A 21,744-nucleotide genomic window follows, 5' to 3' on the forward strand; every position below is an offset into this window, starting at 1 on the left:
CGCTGTACTCCCCTGCTATCTCCAGAACTCCTATAAAAATTAATGGAGTGGACGCACGCATACACAACTGGCCGCTGAGTTGATTTTGGGAGGCTCCATGAGGAACGTCCCTGTTCTTGTGATCTGTGGTGGTCCCAGTGGCAGGACTCCCACCAATCTAATAGTTAACCCCTATCCTGTGCATGACCTGAATACCTCTTTTAGCTTTATTTACATGCATTACGTGGATTTTTCCAACACAAATTACATCCAGCATGAACATACCTTTAACCTGGAACAGACCATTCATATCTGATCTGTGAGGGTCTGACACCCTGCATCTCCACTAATTAGCTTTTGATAAATGTAGAAATGCTGGGGGCCCCACAGCTGTGAGCCTCACTGATTACTAGAACTGAAGTCCTGAACCCCTGTGGAGTTTGGAGGGAGCAGTGGTCACACATGTGCACTTCCAGTCCATGCAAAGTCTATGGGACCTGATGGAGATAGCGATGTACAACGCTTGACCATCTATGCAGTTCCCTACAGATTGGATGAATGGCAGCGTGCATGATTATGGCTCCATTCAACCTCTTCCACAACAGGAGCCTGGGACCCCCGTTCTAGTGATTGTTGGGGGTCCTAGTTGTGTGGCCCCCGCAATCATCCTGTGAATAGATGATAAATACTTTTTATGGGATAATCCCCAGAGCTTTCCATTTAACAATATCTCCAGTTAGGGATGGCACCTCCAGAAGTGCCTGACCCCCGCCATCTAACCCTAATGCTGCCAGTACATCAATCACTCATCCTCTGTAACACTAGTCACCGGCACATCACACCCCAGACACCCCCGTCACCTACTCACTGGGACGCAGGGTGATCACACAGTCAGTGAGTCACTCACTCGTCTAGCAAGTTCACTTCGCAGCACCGCGCGCTACACACAGCAGCTTCCTCTTCCGACCGCAACTGAAGGCTGAAGCCACTCCCCCTCCTCACTTCGCCTGGCCCTGCCCTGCACAGTGCGCATCACGCAGGGCTCGGCTCTCAGCCCCCGATCCGATCTGATTTCAGACAGTTAACGGCTGCGGCTGCGGGCCGCGTTCTCCTGGCTTGAGGCGGGGGCCCTGTGGGCCCCCTGACTTAGGGGCCCGGTCGCAATTGCGACCGCTGCGACCCCTATAGCTACGCCACTGGTGAGCGGCGATAACGCTATTATAAGCGTAACCATCCCACTTCTGTGTCTACTCAAATGCTCGCTGCTCACAATTAAGGCGGACGCTTTGCATGTGGAAAAGGTGGAAATTGGGGAAGACAGTACACAGGGTGATAGCCAGACTACCCTCAGTTCATCTTCTCAGCGCAAATTGGATGATGAGGAGGAGGAGGAGCAGGAGACGGTTGCCTCTGCTACAGAAGGTAGTACCCATGGAAGCTTTATTCCATCTGTTGAGCGTGGATGGCTGGGTAGCAGAGGAGGAAGAGGATGAGATTGAGAGTCATCCTCCTGATGAGCACAGCGAAGTCTTGTCTTTTGGGACTCTGGCACACTTGGCTGACTCGGCCTTTTGGCTAAGATCAAGTGTAGTATCTGTTCTTATCAGTCCGGTCGAGCTTGCTCCTGGACTGAACCCTGCCCATGGAGGAATTCCACAGTAGGCTGAGCCATGGGATTAGAGGAGAGCAGAGAACCACACAGTGGCCCACGAAGGGTGTACAGCATTAGGGCAGAAATGTCCTGTGCGAGGTGGCCTGGGCTGCTGGATCGATGTCATTAGGTCGAGTTGTGTTGAAAACCCAAAGTGCAAGTGCCCCAGGAGTGGTGACCCTGGGGTGCCGGAACTCACTGGGGGTGGCATCCCACTGAGAGATGGTACGTTGGCACAGCACTTTCTTTCTCACAATTTTAGCACACACCTCTCTTTGCTCGGCTTTGGTCTTGACAAGATCAGGAATTTTTATAATTCCGGTCGAATGTCCGGGCCGTAATGGCACACATTCACTTTATTTATTTTTTGTGTTCACTGTGTGCACTTTTACACGTTGTGTTGTCACTAGGATTTTCAGGGTTGGGGCGCCCTTACGGGTACCTCCTTCCCTGAGGTCTAAGGGAGGGGGGTGTGGCCATATTGGTTCCTCACCCCCCTGCCAAACCTCGTGGGCTCTCCCTCCGGGGATAGTCCAGACCTTTGTTGAAGCTCCTGGCTGACGCCTTGGGTGGCAGCCTAGGCGAAAGCCGGGAGCATAGATGGGCGTACCCTTGGCTTCGGCGTGGTTTTATTCTGGCCGCCTCTCGGCATGCGCTGTTGTGCTGCCGCCGGAACTCCGCCCTGCCCCCATTATAGTCAATTTCATTTTTTGTAGCCTGTTTAGGAGGCTACAATCTCCAATACTTTGTTTTGAATATTTCTATGCTCCCATAGGCAATATAGAAAAACACCTTGCTGATTTCCTATGTTGGTCTGCCACCTGCTGGCCAACATAGGAATTGCAGCTCTAATATACTGGGTCTCTTTAGAAAGACCCAGCCTATGCATTTCCGATTGCCGCACGGGGATGCCGGTATTAACCAGGAAACACGCAAGTGTGATCACGGCATCGAAGGGCTTTAATGTCCGCAATCAGCATTATTGCTGGTCATAAACATTATCTGCGGACGACACACTTACATGTACGGCGCTAGTAGCAAAAGGGTTAAGAGTCCTCCGATTTTTATCCTATAGAGCAGAGTCGGACTAGCCAACTTGAGTACCAAAAGATCCTCCAATGTTCCCAAGCTCTGACAGTAATGTACCCCTAATAAAACAGGGTCCTTAAAGGGGCTATCCAATCCTATAAAAAGCCCCCAAATATGCTGGGCCCCCCACACTGACGCTAGGGAGGCTAGTCCCCCCCCCCCCCCCCCCCCCGACACCAGATGTTTTAATCCAGGCACAAAGAGAAGCAGCAGCGATAGTACAGGGACCAGGAGTGGTACAGGGAGCGGGGACCCAGGTAAATATATTCAGTGTAGGGGGCCCGGCATATTAGGGGACATTTTATAGGATTGGATAACCCTTTTAAGATCCTGTAAACAGGTTGGGCCTCAGATTCATTTCCTGTGGTGGGCCCAAGGAACTTCTGTCTGACAATGCTATAGAGCATGTTTAGGACAAGGTAGAACAGGCTGTTCAGTGCATGTCAGTACCTTCATCTGCGAGAAGCTGTCCTAGGTTTATGGGCCGATATTCGGGCAGAATGATTTCAATACCTAGTGGAATCTAGGCTACCATGAATTGCTGCAGTTCCTAAGGCCAAAAGAGGTCCAACATGCTTCTGTATGGGTGTCTCTAATAAAGTGTCTACTCAGTGTAGCTTGTGGGGGGAAAGTTAATATATAGTCTATAGACGGTATTATAATCTGTGACGTATTATAAGCTATGCACCGTTCCATTGTTATGTGATTGCATTTTAAGCAATGGTCTCCTCTGCCTTAATTTCAGTGCAACGTCGGCTGGGCTGGTAATGGATATTTCTGTGCTAAAGACACTGATATTGATGGATATCCTGATGAAGCTCTTCCGTGCAGCGATGCCAAGTGCAAGAAGGTTGACAATTTCTACTTCTAATCTGTTGAAATAAAATATACAAAGATGAGAAAATGAAAACCCATTCTAAAACTGATGAACTGTAAAATATCGTTATCTTGTCCCCTTCACTTTATTGCTGTGTATGTAATATATGGCTGTCATCTGCTTTTCTCAGGACAATTGCATGTACGTTCCCAACTCTGGCCAGGAAGACACGGATAAGGACGGTATAGGAAACGCCTGTGACGATGACGCAGATGGTGACGGTATTCCGAATGAGCAGGTCATTTGTACTTTTGAACATTATTGAATGCTGAGAGGACAGAAAACGTTATTCTATAGCCCTAGTACCCATACCTTAGGACGGAGAAGTTGGACCTGTGGCTTGGGATTGTAAGAGGCAGTGGGGCCATTATACAGTGGGGGGATTTAGTAAGAAAGGGGCACGGAAGTTCTGGCACAATTTTAGACAAATTATGTTTTAGACACTTTTTGCTATATTTTTTTTTTAACTGTGTTCTATAGGGTCTAAAACAAGACGTGTAGATAAAAAGAAGTATGAATTGCATCATATTTATTAATCGGGGTCACAATTTCTTTGCTGGACAATACTCATGTAATGTGATCACACCGAGAGATGGCGCAAGAATGAGAAAAGTGTCTAAACATGTCTTGAAAGAGGAGCTTTCAATTTATCATACAGTGTGAGCCATTGTAATAAATATGGTTCCTCTTCTGCCTGTGTGGTCTGTATTTGGGACTGTAATAATTCATCTTCCCCATCCCCACTGTGTATAGATCGTCTTACCCATCAAAAGCCTCATCACTCCAGAGCTGCCACTCTGGTGACCCATCTGGTCCTGCAATAGTGATGTCACTTACTTCATTCATGTGATCGCTGCAGTCAATCACTGGCCTCAGCAGTGATGCTTGCATGTGCCCATGTAGGAATCCCCTAACTTGACACTTGTGCCACAAAAAAAAATATTCAACATTTTTTTAAACCAACACTTAGATCTGAATATTTTTGAAAGTGCATGTAATTTAAAATTTAATATAGCCACTGAGCTATTTAATATAATATAGTGCCACCTGCTGTTTGTTTTTGTTTTTTTATATTTTGTCCACCTCACTGAGGTGGTCGCACACACTCAGTTTAAGTCTTCAACTGTCATCAGCTATATCTTCTGTTAGAAGCTGTGGGAGTTACAGGGAAAGAGTTATAGCAGGAAGGAGACGCTGTCTAAGAAAGGACGTACTCCCTCAGTTACCAGCCTGAAATAAATCCAACATAACAATTGGAGTAGTGAAGGTGGAAATTTCTGGACCCTTGCGCGGTACAGGGCTGGTTCTAGCTTTATTAGAAAGAGATCTTCTATATCAGTGTTCCTCAACTCCAGTCCTCAGGGCCCACCTACCGGCCATGATTCGAGAATGAATACCTGTGGTAAGTCCTGATGCACTGACACTAATTATATCACCTGCTAAATACTAAGGAAATCCTGAAAACATGACCGGCGGGTGGGCCCTGAGGACTGGAGTTGAGGACCACTGTTCTATATGATGTTTAATTTTCATTTTTACATTTATCATGGCATAACCCCTTTAACTGGTTAAGTAAACAGCTGCAGGAAACTTTTAGTTGACTTCTTCAGTGGCTTTTGTGATGTGATGACAGTCCAGTTAGCAGCTGCTCCATCCATATTGCACAAGGCTGCAGCGATCACATGAATGATGTAATGTATGTGATGTCATTGCTGTAGGGGCGTATAGAGTGGCAGCGCTGGAACAGCGGTGGATTTAATGTGTGATTTTATTATTATTTTTTTCATATATATATATTTCCTTTATATTTAATCTTTTCATTTTACATTTCCTTCTAGTAGACAACGTTCTTAGAATCCCAGAGATCCCCTTAGTAATATTGCTCGGACCACTAATATATAGGCTCTCTTACATCCTGACCATTTAATGGGAGTGTATGTAATACATCAAGAGACTGAATCTGCTGGAGCAAGAGTCATTCATATTTAAGGAGTGACCCCCCTAAGATATTCATATCCTTCAATAGGGGCATATGGACAGGGGTTGTCTTGACAAGTAGAAAACAGGCCCATGCTTTCTGCTATCTCTTGCCATACCCATGCTGTCTCATCATACATACTTTGAAGTTAAAAAACTAGATTCTTTAATATTTCAAAATTAAAAATGAACTAATACCGTATTCAGGAGCATTCAGGGAGCACACAGATCACGCCTTTCCACCCATCAGGAGTCTCTAGGATTAAATGGTTTCCATAGGTCGTCATTGACTGCACTTGTCCCCTTGATGTATGTGGGTTGTTACGACCACCTCTGGCCGTGCTGCTTTTAATATTCATGTCATTGCTTTTCATTAATATTTTTTTTATGGTTTTTATTTTAGGATAACTGTGTACTGGTGGCCAATGTGAACCAGAAAAATAGTGATCAAGACATATTTGGGGACGCTTGTGATAACTGCCGATTTAAACTGAACAATGACCAGAGAGACACGGACAATGACGGAGACGGTGACGCCTGTGATGATGATATGGATGGAGATGGTACGCAGATGATGACATTTCTACAACTAGATCTTGTATTTACAATGACGTGGTATGGTTAAAAAAGGAAAATGACCCAATGGATTTTTTATAAAAGGTATCAAGAACTTCCTGGACAACTGTCAGCGGGTCCCTAACATAGACCAGAAGGACAGAGATGGAGATGGTGTTGGTGATGCCTGCGACAGCTGCCCTGATGTTATTAATCCAAATCAGGTTAGTGGTGAAAGGGCTGGGGTACGAGGACTAAGGACCAGCAAAGAGATTCATCAGAACTGTACCTAGCCAAGTTCTTTTGACCCATACCTCCAAGGATGGGTTAAGTACCAGTGCCCTAACACCTGGTGTACAGTGGTTTATTCCCCTTATTCCCTTGCTTAAAGGGGTTTTTCATAATTCATATATTGATGATCTATCCTTGACTCCAGGCACCCCCACCGACCAGCTATTTGAAGAGGTTGTGGCTCTCCCGCAAGCGGTGCGGCCTCTTCCTAGGCCAATGAGGACACGTTCATTGGTCACATGGCCTAGTTGCAGCTCAGTCCCATTGAAGTGAATGGGCCTGAACTGCATTACCAAGCACAGCCGCTATACAATGCACTGCAATGTGCTGGGTATGCGGCCTCTTCTAACCACTGATTTTGGGAGTACCATTTTGGACTCCAACCGATCAGATATTGTTGACCCATCCAGAGCATAGGTCATCAGTACAGGAGTCCCATAAAACTCAGTTAAGGTGACAATAAAATACAGTTGACTAAACCCACCAAATTTGGAGAGACTGTCTACTATCTCAAGGGTATGAGGGTGTCTTGTCTCTCTCTCAACAGTAGATGTCTGAGAAAGGAGAGTCGGGCATGTTGTTCTCAATGGATATAATCCACCACCATCCACCTTCTTCTTTTTAAATGGGTTGTCCCACAAAAAATATTCTACATTAAAAAAAAAAAATTGTATCAGGATCTGAATGCTTTTGTAATTGCATGTAATTAAAAATTTAGTATAGCCAGTGAGTTATTCAATAAAATGTATCTGTATAGCGCCACCTGCTGTTGGCTCTTTTTCTAATTTCTCTGACCTGCTCATTGAGATGGAAGCACATGCTTATTTCCATCCTTCAATTACTAATAGCTGCAATAGAAAGGACAAGCCCCCTAAGAAAGTGCACACCACCTAAGCTGCCAGCTTGAAAAAAAATCTAGCAGAGCAATTGGAGCAATAAATGGGGAGATCTGTGGATCCATGTGAGGTACAGGGCTGCTTCTAGCTTTGTTAGAAAGAGGTTGTCATGTACTATTTGATGTACTGTTTTACATGCATGTGACAACCCCCATACAGATGCCAAGCCTTCATGTGCATGGAGGGGTTGGTCCAACATCTGAAGTGTATGGCCACCCAGCCTTTGTCTTCGTTCCCTTCATTAAAGACATTCTAGACTCCTGCATATAATGGTTTATTACCACAGGTCTGGGGTCCCAGTGATTTAGGTCTCTGGGATCCAGGGATATAGTACCTCAGTGTCTGATGTGGGGTGTCCAGTGGTGTTGTGGCCCATTCCTGGTATTTAGAGGTTTCCCCCACCATTGGTCTCATACCTTGATCAAAAAATTAATGACTCTGTTCACATAGACCTACAAACACAAAAGGGGGGGGAGGGGTCAGCACATGCGCAGGTGCACGTTGCTTGTGGCTGCAAATATACATCTGAAGAACACATAGTGCAACAGCACTCTACAAACCAAAAGTAGAGTACAAAAGTATATTACATTGCAAATGCTATGTTAATAACTTAGAGATGCTTAGCAAATAAATTTTGTACAAAATCATTTGAGCCTGTCTGCCGCACGCCGAGGTGATCTCTATAAGACGGGTCCTAACACTAAAGCTCACCTGTTGGGTGCCATAACAGCGACCATGAAATCCAGGAAGTGGACCCGTCTTATAGAGATTGCCTTGGCGTGCGGTAGACGGGCTCAAATAGCATAGCATTTGCAATGTAATATACTTTTGTACTCTACTTTTGGTTTGTAGAGTGCTGTTGCACTGTGTGTTCTTCTGTTCACATAGACGTCATGTCTTATGTTTCTTCAGGATCCATGCCAAATATTGTATGATGTATCATTACCATCTGCTTGATGTTTCCATTAAACTCTCTTTTTTTCCCCATCAACTTATAATGGGCCCATCAGGTTTCCATTACGTATTTGTTGGTCAAAGAGCAATGGAAACCTGCTGGAAAAGAGCTAAGCTTATATAGCGCCAACATATTCCCCAGCTTGGTACAGAGATTAGCACCATCCACATCAGACTGTAATGGGAGAAAACCCACACAAACACAGGGAGGAGATACAAACTGCATGCAGATGTTGTCCTTGGCCAAGTTGAATCGCAGGAGCCTGGTGTAGGCCACCTTCCTGCCTTAGGTCTCATGCACAGGAATGTATTTTCTTTCCGTGTCCATTCAGTTTTTTTTTTTTTTTTTGCAGCCCGTATGTGGAACCATTCGCTTCAATGGGTCTGCTAAAAAAAAAAAAAAACGGAAATGACTCTATGTGCATTCCGTTTCTGTATGTCCGCAAGTCCGTTCCGCAAAAAAATAGAACATGTCCTATTCTTGTCTGTTTTGTGGACAAGGACAGGCATTGTTACAGTGGATCCGCAAAAAAAGCATGCAACATGGACAACACATGGATGTCATCTGTTTTTTTTTTTTTTTTTTGCAGATCCGTGTTTTGCGGACTGTAAAATACATACAGTCGTGTGCATCAGCCCTTATAATCGCTATCTAGCCTGCAGAACTATCAAAGTGCCCTTATATGATCTCACCCGTCTCTTGTTTTATAGTCAGACACTGATAACGATCTGGTGGGAGATTCCTGTGACACCAACCAAGACAGGTAGAGTATATAAATCATCAGTTTTCTAAGACATGCTTTGTAGGAATGCAGGACTGGTATTCTCACACTGTGTCCTAAGGATGCGACTTTCCTATATTGCCAAGCCTTAAAATATATAGACATATATCAAATATCAGAAAACTCCCAAATTAGTATTTTTTTCCAACAAAAAGTTGACTGATAATTCCTAAAATGGCCACTAGATGGAGTAAAATCTCTTCCTGTGAATGTTCTCAGAGGTTGTACATGGCTGCCTACTACAAGATGAAGAGGGAAAGGCGCCATGAGCACCTGTCCGTAGCCCCTGTGCACTCACCTCTCTTCTGTGCATAGTCACAGGGTATTTCCACAATTGCTCTCATTTGTCAGTGAAGTTGCACTAAAACGAAGCTTAAAGGGGTTTTACAAACTGCTGACAATGGCCTAAAATAACAAAAGGAGTAATGTATACGTTTAATGTATACGTTAAAAAACAAAGGATACAAAAATGCATCACACCGCGTTCTTGTATCCTGCACAGTCCGGTAAAAAAAAGTGTACGTTTTCTTTACAATAGTAAAGACCTTATACTTTTTTTTTTGTACAATGGAACACTATGGTGAACGGATGCCACTGTATGACATCAGTCTGAGGCATCTGTTTAACGTATACGTTTTTTGTTAGCAATCAGCGGACAGTGAATGGCTGCAGTGATTACATGTCTCGACGCGTCATGACTGAAGTCAAGTGAACAGAAACCAGTGCAGGACCAGGGAAGCGTCAGTGTAGCGAGCCACAGGAGTGGTGGTTGTGGCCGTGATGGTAGTAGTAGTGCCCATTGTTCCCGGTGGCAACCTTCATCCTGGCACTGCCTTGACTGTCTGTGATCTTTCTTCTCTCAGGGTACTCCCTGACTTCCAAGGGCTCCTGTCTGATAGTAGTTGGCGTGCCCTTCATGTTAAGTGGTGGGCAGGGTGCAAGGCCGGCAGATGGAGAATGGAGTCAAAATTCAGGCCCTTTGGTTACGGAAGACATACGGAGTACATTCCGTATGTGTTCCTTTTTTTTTTTGCGGACCCAGTGACTTGAATGGAGCCACAGAACGTGATTTGAGGGCAATAATAGGACATGTTCTATCTTTGAACGGAAAAACGGAAATACGGAAATGGAATGCATACGGAGTACATTCCGTTTTTTTTGCAGAACCATTGAAATGAATGGTTCCGTATACGGACCGTGTCGAAACGCAAAAAAGTTCATGTGAACAAGTCCGTACAGTGTTACAAAAATACATACAGTGTTACAAAAATATATTTAAAAAAAGTTAAAAATGCAATAAAATAGTTCACTGTTCTCCAACAGCCTTTTTATTACCTCTTGGGGGATATATGTGGCAAAAATATAATTGAAAAATAAGTACCGTAATAAAGTGATTATAAAAAATATAAAATACAAATAAAAGAGAAAAAAGGAAAATGTGCAAAATAAAAAAGTCAGTGTCCCCCAAAGGTCTTTTTGTAGCAGAAATCTATTTTAAAAAAAAGTTAATCCATTTTAAAAAAAGTTAAACATAAGATTTTTTTTTATAAAATACATAAAAGAGAAAAAATGGCCACATCAACCAAAATCATCACTATTATCACCCCATTCACATGAAACTATACATGTTATGTAATAAAACAATCCAAAACAAAATAGGGAACTAATTATAATAATTTGCATATTTAAAGAATGAGCTATAGTTTGAATAAAAATGACTTAAAACATTTTTGGGACTGTTTGCTGTACAAAAAATATAAAATAAACTAATATAAAACTAAAATGTATTAAAAAGCCCTGTGTCATATAATAAAAAGCTGCAAGTTATTTTGGTGTGTTTGAACTCCGTGCACTAAACCACAAAAAAGTGACTGGTCATTAAGGCCTTTTCAGACCTGGTCATTAAAGGGTTAACCAACAAGTGCTTTCCCCACTAGTAAGGCCTCATGCACACGGAGTGCTCTCTGCATCTTTTGCGGTCCATTAAAGTGAATGAGTCCACATCCGAGCCGCAAAAAAAAACTGAGCGCCGTCCTCTGCGGTGAAAAAACGTGCTTACTGGTTATCGTCTCGCTGTCTCCATCTCCAGCAAATGACTGACTTTAGCGTTGAAACGCTGCTTGTGGCCACATCACCACTGAAGCCAGTCATTGGCTGGAGTGGAGCATGTAACTATGCCCATTTCTAACCGCATGTGAACAGCGCGGGGACCGGAAGATGGAGACAGCGGGAGCGGCAGGGAGCAGGAAAGCATGAATCTTCTGTTTCAAGGCCATGCTGCAGGAATGTGTTAAAAATCATTACTCTGCACGATATTCGGGACAATTACTGGGAACAAGTCTTCATAGGAACGGTCATTCCTGATATCTGGCCGGTATAATCAGCTGATAAACAAGCAATCACTCGTCGGCTGATTTGCATATTTTATCAGAGGATGAAGGATGTACAATTATTGTCAACACATCTCCCTGTGTAATGAGGAATGTGCTGCCGATACTCAACAGAACTGAATGCGATAGCGATCATTCCTCCCCATTCACTTTGCATCGGACTGTGTAATAGGCCCAAGCGCTGATTAACTTTATATTTTTTTTTGTGACCCCTTGAAATAGAGCAATGTGACAATGCGGCCCCCAGACAAAAAAAGCTTGTGCACCCCTGCTTTAAAGAGTCCTTTACTTTTATGATTTCTCTCTGTTCAGTAGCCAGTACTATAACATCACCTGATTTTTACATTTTCCATGGTGAGAATTCTTGGTCCATTAACCCCTTAGGGACTTAGGATGTATCGGTACGCCACGTTTGCCGAGTCCTTAAGGACTCAGGACGTACCGGTACCTCCTAAGTTTAAAAGTAGATTGCGGCGCGGCGGGGGTTAATAGGAACAGGATGCCCTCTGAAATCATTCAGCAGGCATCCTGTCACAACGCAGGGGGGGGTCGACGCAAACCGCAGGACAATTCAGACCTGCGGTTTGCGGCTTTTACCTGCGGTTGCGGCGGCGGGCGGTGCCATCGGGTCCCCATGCGGCTGTGGGGGGGACCCGATGGCATGGAAGGCAGCGCGATGTCTAAGGAAGGCATCGTACTGCCTTCCGGTGACAAGCCTGTGAGATCCAGCCCCAATACAGAAGTATTGGAATGCATTGTAAAGGATTAGACCCCCAAAAGTTCAAGTCCCAAAGTGGGACAAAAAATAAAGTGGAAAAAAAAGTTGAAAAAATAAAGTTTTCCCCCCCAAAAATTAAAAGTTTCAAGTAAAAATAAACAAAAACCAAAATTTCCCCCAAATAAAGTAAAAAAAAATTGGTGAAAAATAGGGGGGAAAAAAGTATACATATTAGATATCGCTGCGTCCGTATCGACCGGCTCTATAAAAATATCACATGACTTTACCCCTCAGATGAACACCGTAAAAAATTCTAAATAAAAACCGTGCTAAATAAACAATTTTTTGTCACCTTACATCACAAAAAGTGTAATAGCAAGCGACCAAAAAGTCACATGCACCCCAAAATAGTGCCAATAAAGCAGTCATCTCATCCCGCAAATATCGTACCCTACCCAAGGTAATCGCCCAAAAACAGAAATAAATATGGCTCTCAGACTATGGAAACACTAAAACATGATTTTTTTTGCTTCAAAAAAGAAATCATTGTGTAAAACTTACATAAATAAAAAAAAGTATACATATTAGGTATCGCCGCATCCGTGACAACCTGGTCTATAAAAATATCACATGATCTAACCTGTCAGATGAATGTTGTAAATAACAAAAAATAAAAACGGTGCCAAAACAGCTATTTCTTGTTATCTTGCCTCACAAAAAGTGTAATATAGAGCAACCAAAAATCATATGTACCCTAAACTAGTACCAACAATACTGCCACCCTATCCTGTAGTTTTTAAAATGGGGCCACTTTTTTGGAGTTTCTACACTAGGGGTGCATCAGGGGGGCTTCAAATGGGACATGGTGTAAAAAAAAAACAGTCCAGCAAAATCTGCCTTCCAAAAACCGTATGGTATTCCTTTCCTTCTGCTCCCTGCCGTGTGCCGGTACAGCTGTTTATGACCACATATGGGGTGTTTCTGTAAACTACAGAATCAGGGCAATAAATATTGAGTTTTGTTTGGCTGTTAACCCTTGCTTTGTTACTGGGAAAAATGGATTAAAATGGAAAATCTGCGAAAAAAGTGAAATTTTGAAATTTTATCTCTATTTTCCATTAATTCTTGTCGAACACCTAAAGGGTTAACAAAGTTTGTAAAATCAGTTTTGAATACCTTGAGGGGTGTAGTTTCTTAGATGGGGTCACTTTTGTGGAGTTTCTACTCTAGGGATGCATCAGGGGGCTTCAAAATCTGCCTTCCAAAAACTGTATGGCATTCCTTTCCTTCTGCGCCCTGCCGTGTGCCGGTACGACCACATATGGGGTGTTTCTGTAAACTACAGAATCAGGGCCATAGATATTGAGTTTGGTTAGGCTGTTAATCCTTGCTTTGTAACTGGAAAAAAATTATTAAAATGGAAAATCTGCCAAAAAAGTGAAATTTTGAAATTGGATCTCTATTTTCCATTAATTCTTGTCGAACACCTAAAGGGTTAACAAAGTTTGTAAAATCAGTTTTGAATACCTTGAGGGGGTAGTTTATAGAATGGGGTCATTTTTGGGTGGTTTCTATTATGTAAGCCTCGCAAAGTGACTTCAGACCTGAACTGGTCCCTAAAAATTGGGTTTTTGAAATTTTCAGAAAAATTTCAAGATTTGCATCTAAACTTCTAAGCCTTGTAACATCCATAAAAAATAAAATATTATTCCCAAAATGATCCAAACATAAAGTAGACATATGGGGAATGTAAAGTAATAACTATTTTTGGAGGTATTACTATGTATTATAGAAGTAGAGAAATTGAAACTTGGAAATTAGCAATTTTTGAAATTTGTTGGGTAAATTTAGTATTTTCTTTTATAAATTAAAATGAATTTTTGACTTCATTTTACCAGTGTCATGAAGTACAATATGTGACGAAAAAACAATCTCAGAGTGGCCTGGATAAGTCAAAGCGTTTTAAAGTTATCAGCACTTAAAGTGACACTGGTCAGATTTGCAAAAAATGGCCAAGTCCGTAAGGTGAAATAGGGGCCAGTCCTTAAGGGGTTAAAGTGGGTGTTTATAATTTTTTTGTATTAATGGCCTATTCTCTGTATATGCTATCAACATTTCATCAATGAGGGGTCTGACACCCTGCACCCCTGCCGATCAGCTGTCCTGCAGTAGTTCCGGTGGACAGAGCTGCTTCCGTTGAAGTGAATAGTCACAATGTTGCAATAACCAGCTCCATCCACTGCAGACAGTGGGTGAAACTGTAGTTCCAGCACCAGAGTTACTGCAGAATAGCTGACCAGTGGTGGTGCAGGTGTTGGACCCCGGGTTTATGAGATGTTGATGGCCTAGCCCTATCCTAAGGAAAGGCCTTCAATATAAAGGACCTGAATGTCCCCTATAAACACTGCATTCAACTCTACTTGAACTAGATATAACACATTTCGACTACATTCAGATGCAATGTCTTAGGCTACTTTCACACTAGCGTTTCTATTTTCCGAGATCCATCATAGGGTCAAAACGTAACTGAATAGAAGGGAATGCTCCAAAATGCATTCTGTTCCGTTTGGTTGTGTTCTCATATCGGAGATTAAACCGCAGCATGCTTTGGTTTTCTTTCCGTCATGGGATGCAGAGCAAGACTGATCCGGCATGACCCACAATGCAAGTCAATGGGGATGGATCCGGATCCAGCAAAAACACAAGTGTGAAAGTAGCCTTATTTCCATGTATGACCTGTCAGCTATCTGCACATTCCATTCGATGGATGACTCTTCATATCTTCTATACAGTGATGGAGATGGACACCAGGACAGCACTGACAATTGCCCCTCAGTCATTAACAGCAACCAGTTGGACACAGACAAGGATGGCCTGGGAGATGAGTGTGATGATGACGATGACAACGATGGAATACCTGATTTAACGCCTCCAGGTCCTGACAACTGCAGACTAGTCCCCAACCCAGGACAAGAAGATGACAACGGTATGAATGCATTATGATTTCATTCAATATATCTGTAGCTAAGCTGAGAGCATTAGGCCTCTTTCACACGGGCGTCATGTTTTTTGCCCGGATAAGAGCCGGGTGCGTTGCGGGAAAATGCGCAATCTTTCCGCGCGAGTGCAAAACATTGTCATGCGTTTTGCACTCGCGTGAGAAAAATCGCGCATGTTTGGTACCCAAACCCGAACTTCTTCACAGAAGTTCGGGCTTGGGATTGATGTTCTGAAGATTGTATTATTTTCCCTTATAACATGGTTATAAGGAAAAATCATAGCATTCTGACTACAGAATACATAGTATAATAGTGCTGGAAGGGTTAAAAAAATAAAAAAGTTAACTCACCTTATCCTCTTGTTCGCGTAGTTCGTTCCCGGTCTGTTCTTTGCTAGCTTCGGGCTGGATAAGGACCTGTGGTGACGTCAGATCACATGCTCCAATCACATGGTCCATCACCATGGTGATGGAGCATGTGATCTGACGTCATCAAAGGTCCTTTAGCCCAAGCCCACAGCTAGCAAAGAACAGACCGGGAACGAACTACGCGAACAAGAGGATAAGGCGAGTTAACTTTTTTATTTTTTTAACTCTTCCAGCACTATTATACTATGTATTCTGTAGTCAGAATGCTATTATTTTCCCTTATAACCATGTTATAAGGGAAAATAATACAGTGAATAGACTGTCACCTAGAACCCATGCGTGAAAATTGCACCGCATCCGCACTTGCTTGCGGATGCTTGCGATTTTCACGCAACCCCATTCACTTCTATGGGGCCTGCGTTGCGTGGATTATCGCACCGCAACGCACAAAGAGGAGCATGCTGCGATTTTCACGCAACGCATAAGTGATGCGTGAAAATCACCGCTCATGTGAACAGCCCCATAGAAATGAATGGGTCAGGATTCAGTGTGGGTGCAATGCGTTCAACTCACGCATCACACCCGCGCGGAATACTCGCTCGTGTGAAAGGGGCCTTAGTGGTCTAGCCTGTGATATTGGTTATGGATATGGCTTATATTAGATGCTGGTTGCACTGGTATTATTTTTTTCGCATATGGAGTCAGTATAACAAAGGGTCTGCCAAGTCTAAAATCAAAAATAAATAAATTAACACTGAAAAAATAAAGATCATTTGCATCTCTGTGTCGCAAGATGACCGAACTATTAAAATATAAATGTACCCGTATTTTTTGTCCTATAGGACACACCTAGGTTTTAGAGGAGGAGAATAATAAAACATATTATACATTAGACCTCAGATCAGATCACCAGACACCCAATGTTAATCAGACACTCAATCAAAACTGAGATCAAACCCCCAGTGTTAAGACCTCAGATCAGACCCCCAATCAGACCTCAGCTCAGACCCCAATGTGAATGACCCCTAATCAGACCTCAGATAAGAGCCCCAATATAAATAAGACCCCAGATGAGACCCCCATGCCCAAATCAGACCCCCATGCCTCAGAGCAAAAAAAAAAAAATCAACTTACCTCTCCTGCTCCAGACGCTGCCTAGGATCCAGCTCTCTTATTCCTGCTGCGTGCTGTAGTGTGACCCACCGTGCACAGCGTGAGGTCACAGAGCACCAATGTCCGCACGCTGTGCGCAGTTACAGCACAGCGATTGGCCGAGGACCAGGAAGCAGTGAGTACAGAGCCCAGGGTGCACTGCATTCACTGTCCTCCGGTATTAATGAGCGCTTCCCCGTAAGACGCACTGACATTTTTCCCCCATTTTGGGGGGGGGGGGGGCCTCAAAAGGCAACAAATATGGTATTAATCGCGTTATATCGCTATATTTTTTTTTTCTTCAAACTTTATGTTTATTAAACATTTTTCATTTTTCAAGTATCAAAATATAAAGCAAAACAGACAACATGACTACGGTAATGTAGCCAAAATATAAGATTGTATAATAACAGCTGTTAGAAAAAATGGATAGAGAAACAAAATAGGAAGAAACAAAAAGAAAGGGGGAGACCAAAGAAGGGAAGGGGGGGGGGGGAATAAGAAGCTAGGAGTTATCTCCCTCGTTATAAGCGGAGCCCTTCGTGGTGGAGATCCCAACAGGACCAAGTCTGTAGGAACTTGTCCACAGTTCCCCTCGACAAAGCCGTATAATATTCTGAAGAGTGAATATCCTGGATACGGGAGTATTAATCCGCCTTAAGCGGGGGAGTGGTTCTTTTCCAAAAGAGGGCTATCAAACCCTTTGCTGCAGTGAGAAGATGCAGGAGCAGCCCGGAGTTGTGACCCCTCATAACCTCACTGAATGCCCTAAAACATCCTGCAGTACAGAAGCTACCATTCTCCAAAAGGGTATTACCAGGGGACACGTCCTGAATATGTGATATATGGAAGCCCCGTTGGCTGAGCATCTCCAGCAAACATTAGGGATATTTCTATTTAACCACTACAGGACCGCCGCACGCAGGATTGCGTCTTTGCGGCGGCCCTGTTATTCCTCCTGGACCCCTAAAAGGTATATTAGATGCTGTTTTGATAACAGCGTCTAATATACCTGCTACCTGGTCCTCTGGTGGTCCCTTTTGCTTGGATCGACCACCAGAGGACACAGGCAGCTCTGTAATAAGTAGCACCAATCGCCACACTACACTACACCCCCCCCCTGTCACTTATTAACCCCTTATTAACCCCTGATCATCCCTTATTAAACTCCCTGATCACCCCCCTGTCATTGATCACCCCCCTGTCATTGATCACCCCCCCTGTAAGGCTTCATTCAGACGTCCGTATGTGTTTTACGGATCCGATCCATGGATCCGCGGATCCGCAAAACACATACGGACGTCTGAATGGAGCCTTACAGGGGGGTGATCAACCCATATAGACTCCCTGATCACCCCCCTGTCATTGATCACCCCCCTGTAAGGCTCCATTCAGACGTCCATATGTGTTTTGCGGATCCGATCCATGGATCCGTGGATCCGCAAAACACATACGGACCTCTGAATGGAGCCTTACAGGGGGGTGATCAATGACAGGGTGGTGATCACCCCATATAGACTCCCTGATCACCCCCCTGTCATTGATCACCCCCCTGTAAGGCTCCATTCAGACATTTTTTTGGCACAAGTTAGCGGAAATTGATTTATTTATTTTTTCTTACAAAGTCTCATATTCCACTAACTTGTGACAAAAAAATTAAATCTCACATTAACTCATCATACCCCTCACGGAATCCAAATGCGTAAAATTTTTTAGACATTTATATTCCAGACTTCTTCTCACGCTTCTTCTCACATTGCCCTACTTCTTCTGAGTACGGCGATACCACATGTGACACTTTTTTGCAGCCTAGGTGGGCAAAGGAGCCCAAATTCCAATGAGTACTTTTAGGATTTTACAGGGCATTTACTTATCACGCATTAGGGCCCCTAAAATGCCAGGGCAGTATAACTACCCCACAAGTGACCCCATTTTGGAAAGAAGACACCCCAAGGTATTTTGTGATGGGCATAGTGAGTTCATGGAAGTTTTTATTTTTTGTCACAAGTTAGTGGAATATGAGACCCCCCTGCAGAAAACAAGCCCTCCTGCAGAAAACAAACCCCCTGCAGAAAACAAACCCCCTGCAGAAAACAAGCCCCCCTGCAGAAAACAAGCCCCCCTGCAGAAAACAAGCCCCCCTGCAGAAAACAAACCCCCCTGCAGAAAACGAGCCCTCCTGCAGAAAACGAGCCCTCCTGCAGAAAACGAGCCCCCCTGCAGAAAACAAGCCCTCCTGCAGAAAACAACCCCCCCTGCAGAAAACAAGCCCTCCTGCAGCTATGTGAACAGAAAAATCTAAAAGTTATGGCTCCAGGAAGGCAGGGAGTGAAAATCAAAAATGCAAAAACTGAAAATCTCCCAGGGCTGAAAAGGTTAAATTAGAAACCAAGATTCCCTATGTCAATTATCTTAGATCAGGAGCTCTCAATATTAGACCTCTTTAGTTATAATGTCTTACATGTCTTCTCCTGTACCTAGATGATGGAGTTGGAGACATCTGTGAGTCTGACTTTGACCAGGACACAATCATAGACCGCATTGATGTCTGCCCAGAAAATGCTGAGATCACCTTGACTGACTTTAGAGCCTACCAGACTGTTGTTCTTGACCCAGAGGGAGATGCCCAAATTGATCCTAACTGGATTGTGCTGAACCAGGTGAGACAAATATCTTATGAATATGGCAAATTGGACATCAGTTCAGTGGGAGCAGTGCTACAGTTATCATCTCCATCAATACTCAATGGACGGAGCTGTGTACTTCCAGTGTCAATGATGTTCTGAAACAGCTGATCAGCAGGGTTCAGGTGTCAGACCCCCACCAATCAGGTATTGATGACCTATCCTGAGGATACGCCATTGTTATTAAAATCCTGGACCTCAGCATAGGTCATCAATATCAGATCGGCGGGGGTCTGACACCCGGCACCCCCGCCGATCAGCTGTTTGAGGAGACGGCGCGCACTGTGCACACGTGCCGTCTCCCTTCTCTCTTCCTGCTCTGCTGTTGTATGTCTATGGGACAGCAGCAGAGGACAGGAATAGAGAAGGGAGGCAACATGTGCGCTGTCTCCTCAAACAGATGATCGGTGGGGGTGTCAGGCCCCCGCCGATCTGATATTGATGACCTATCCTGAGGATAGGTCATCAATATGAAAAAGCCTAGAGAACCCCTTTAAGCATTATTCATTTTCTAATGCATTTACTTCCATTCACAGGGAATGGAGATAGTACAAACAATGAACAGTGACCCAGGACTTGCTGTAGGTATGTAATCACCAATGATGTCTTATTTCAGTCATTAGCTACAAACCAGAGTGTAAAACTGCACATTAGATTAAAGGGGTTTTCTGGGACTTAAAGGGAATGTGTTATAAGAAAAGGACCTATTGTTTGAATAAAGTCTCTATGTTAAACATTTTTTTTTAGAACTTTTGGTATTTTTTTTTATTTTCCATATGTGTTTATATATTTTTTTACAAAAATACTAAAAACCTGCAGTTTTATAACTGGCCGCTAAGCCTAAAAATATGTTCTGCATAGATCACTTTTAATTAGTCATCTCATTATCATCACATGCAGGATTACAAAGACAGATATCACCTAAATATAGATAACACAGGATTCAACAACCACAATAGGTGATATCCCAGTTTATCCAATCCCTCCTGACCGCCACATAGGTCACAGAGCATACCTAGAAAACTCTCTCAAAGAAGTCAATAACGCATCTTTAAAGGGGTATACCCATCATATACAATGGGGGCATATCACTAGGATATGCCCCCAATGTCTGATAGAGGTGGGACCCGAACCCGGGACCAGCACCTACAATGAGAACGGAGCCGGGAGACCTGTGGCTGAAGGACCCCGGATTTCCCAGGGTCCGTCCACCACCAAGCACTGCTCCCATAGAAGTGAATTTTCCCGCTCCGTTCTCATTGTAGGTTCGGGTCCCAGAGGTGAGATCCCCACCTATCAGACAATGGGGGCATATCCTATCGCTATGCCCCCATTGTCTGAGATTGCAAAACCCCTGTAATGTACAGTCCTTCTTGCTTTCTTTCTGTGTCTATACACATTCAAGTGAATAGGACTGAGCTGCAATACCGAACACAGCGACAATACAATGTACAGCACTGTGCTTGCTTAAAATGAAAATGCCATAGCACTTGTCTGATCAGATATTAAGGTTAGGTCAGCAATATTTAAATCCTAGAAAACCCCTTTTAATGATCACTAACCTTTAACGCAAGTTTGTTTTAATAGTACAAGTGACCACAAGAAACTTTGTAATATATCAGTGAGAAATGTCTAGTTCAATTATCAGCTGTTTACCCCCACACACACGCCCCCCTTGCTAATTGCTTTTCTTTTCCAATTGTGCTTTGAATCTGTTCCAGTGAGGATCATCTCCACTGAAGGATTATGTTACACATGTCAATACATGTTTAAGGAGAGGGGAAGGGGGAACAGTTAGCTGGAGCTGAATGATACAGATTAGAGATTGCTGCTGCCTGATACTAAGTATCCAGTCCTAGTGCTTTATTCACAACTAGGTTTGAGCGAATCGAGCTTTGGATCATAGAACCGAAGTCAATTCGTTAAAAAACTTCATTTGTAATTCTGTTTCCGTACAGCATTAAAATGTATGGGCTCTGTGTAGCAAAACTTTGTCTCGGTCAAAGTTGCTCAAGACTTCGGGGAATGACTTTGATATTCCTATCTGTGTATTTAAAAACATTTCAAAATAGGAATCCGAAGTCGGCTTTGGTACTGGCTGGTACATCAGAACTGTTGGGTTTTGCTCTGGCAGATAGGGTAAGCGGGCACAGTACAGAGGCAAAATACAAGTTCTTAACTCAAAACGTCAGTGTTTATTCACACTTGAGGCAATTGCACAAAACAGCACGTAACTTTGCAGTCTTGGTGTTAATTCACATGCAATGGAAAGTTCATATAACACAAGTCACCAGTTCTGCCTCCAGTAGTCCACAGCAGGCTTTAGGGGGCCTGTTTCCCCAGCGTGCGGCTCTCAGCCCTCCAGCACGGCACAAAGCCTCA

The 21,744-nt window shown here is 43.6% G+C and overlaps 1 protein-coding gene across 1 annotated transcript in view; it reads left to right on the forward strand.

Annotated features, from left to right (window-relative positions):
- THBS4 (thrombospondin 4) overlaps nucleotides 1-21,744 on the forward strand; it is a 69,007-nt gene that overhangs the window by 38,397 nt on the left and 8,866 nt on the right. Inside the window, exons 11-18 of the mRNA XM_044292174.1 lie at nucleotides 3,465-3,569; nucleotides 3,727-3,834; nucleotides 5,977-6,136; nucleotides 6,234-6,352; nucleotides 8,981-9,033; nucleotides 14,952-15,145; nucleotides 19,160-19,338; nucleotides 19,899-19,947. Of these exons, the coding sequence (XP_044148109.1) occupies nucleotides 3,465-3,569; nucleotides 3,727-3,834; nucleotides 5,977-6,136; nucleotides 6,234-6,352; nucleotides 8,981-9,033; nucleotides 14,952-15,145; nucleotides 19,160-19,338; nucleotides 19,899-19,947 (967 nt within the window). The remainder of the gene's footprint in view (nucleotides 1-3,464; nucleotides 3,570-3,726; nucleotides 3,835-5,976; nucleotides 6,137-6,233; nucleotides 6,353-8,980; nucleotides 9,034-14,951; nucleotides 15,146-19,159; nucleotides 19,339-19,898; nucleotides 19,948-21,744) is intronic.

This window comes from Bufo gargarizans, chromosome 1, assembly GCF_014858855.1.
Source record: "Bufo gargarizans isolate SCDJY-AF-19 chromosome 1, ASM1485885v1, whole genome shotgun sequence".
Classification (NCBI taxonomy): Eukaryota; Metazoa; Chordata; class Amphibia; order Anura; family Bufonidae; genus Bufo; species Bufo gargarizans.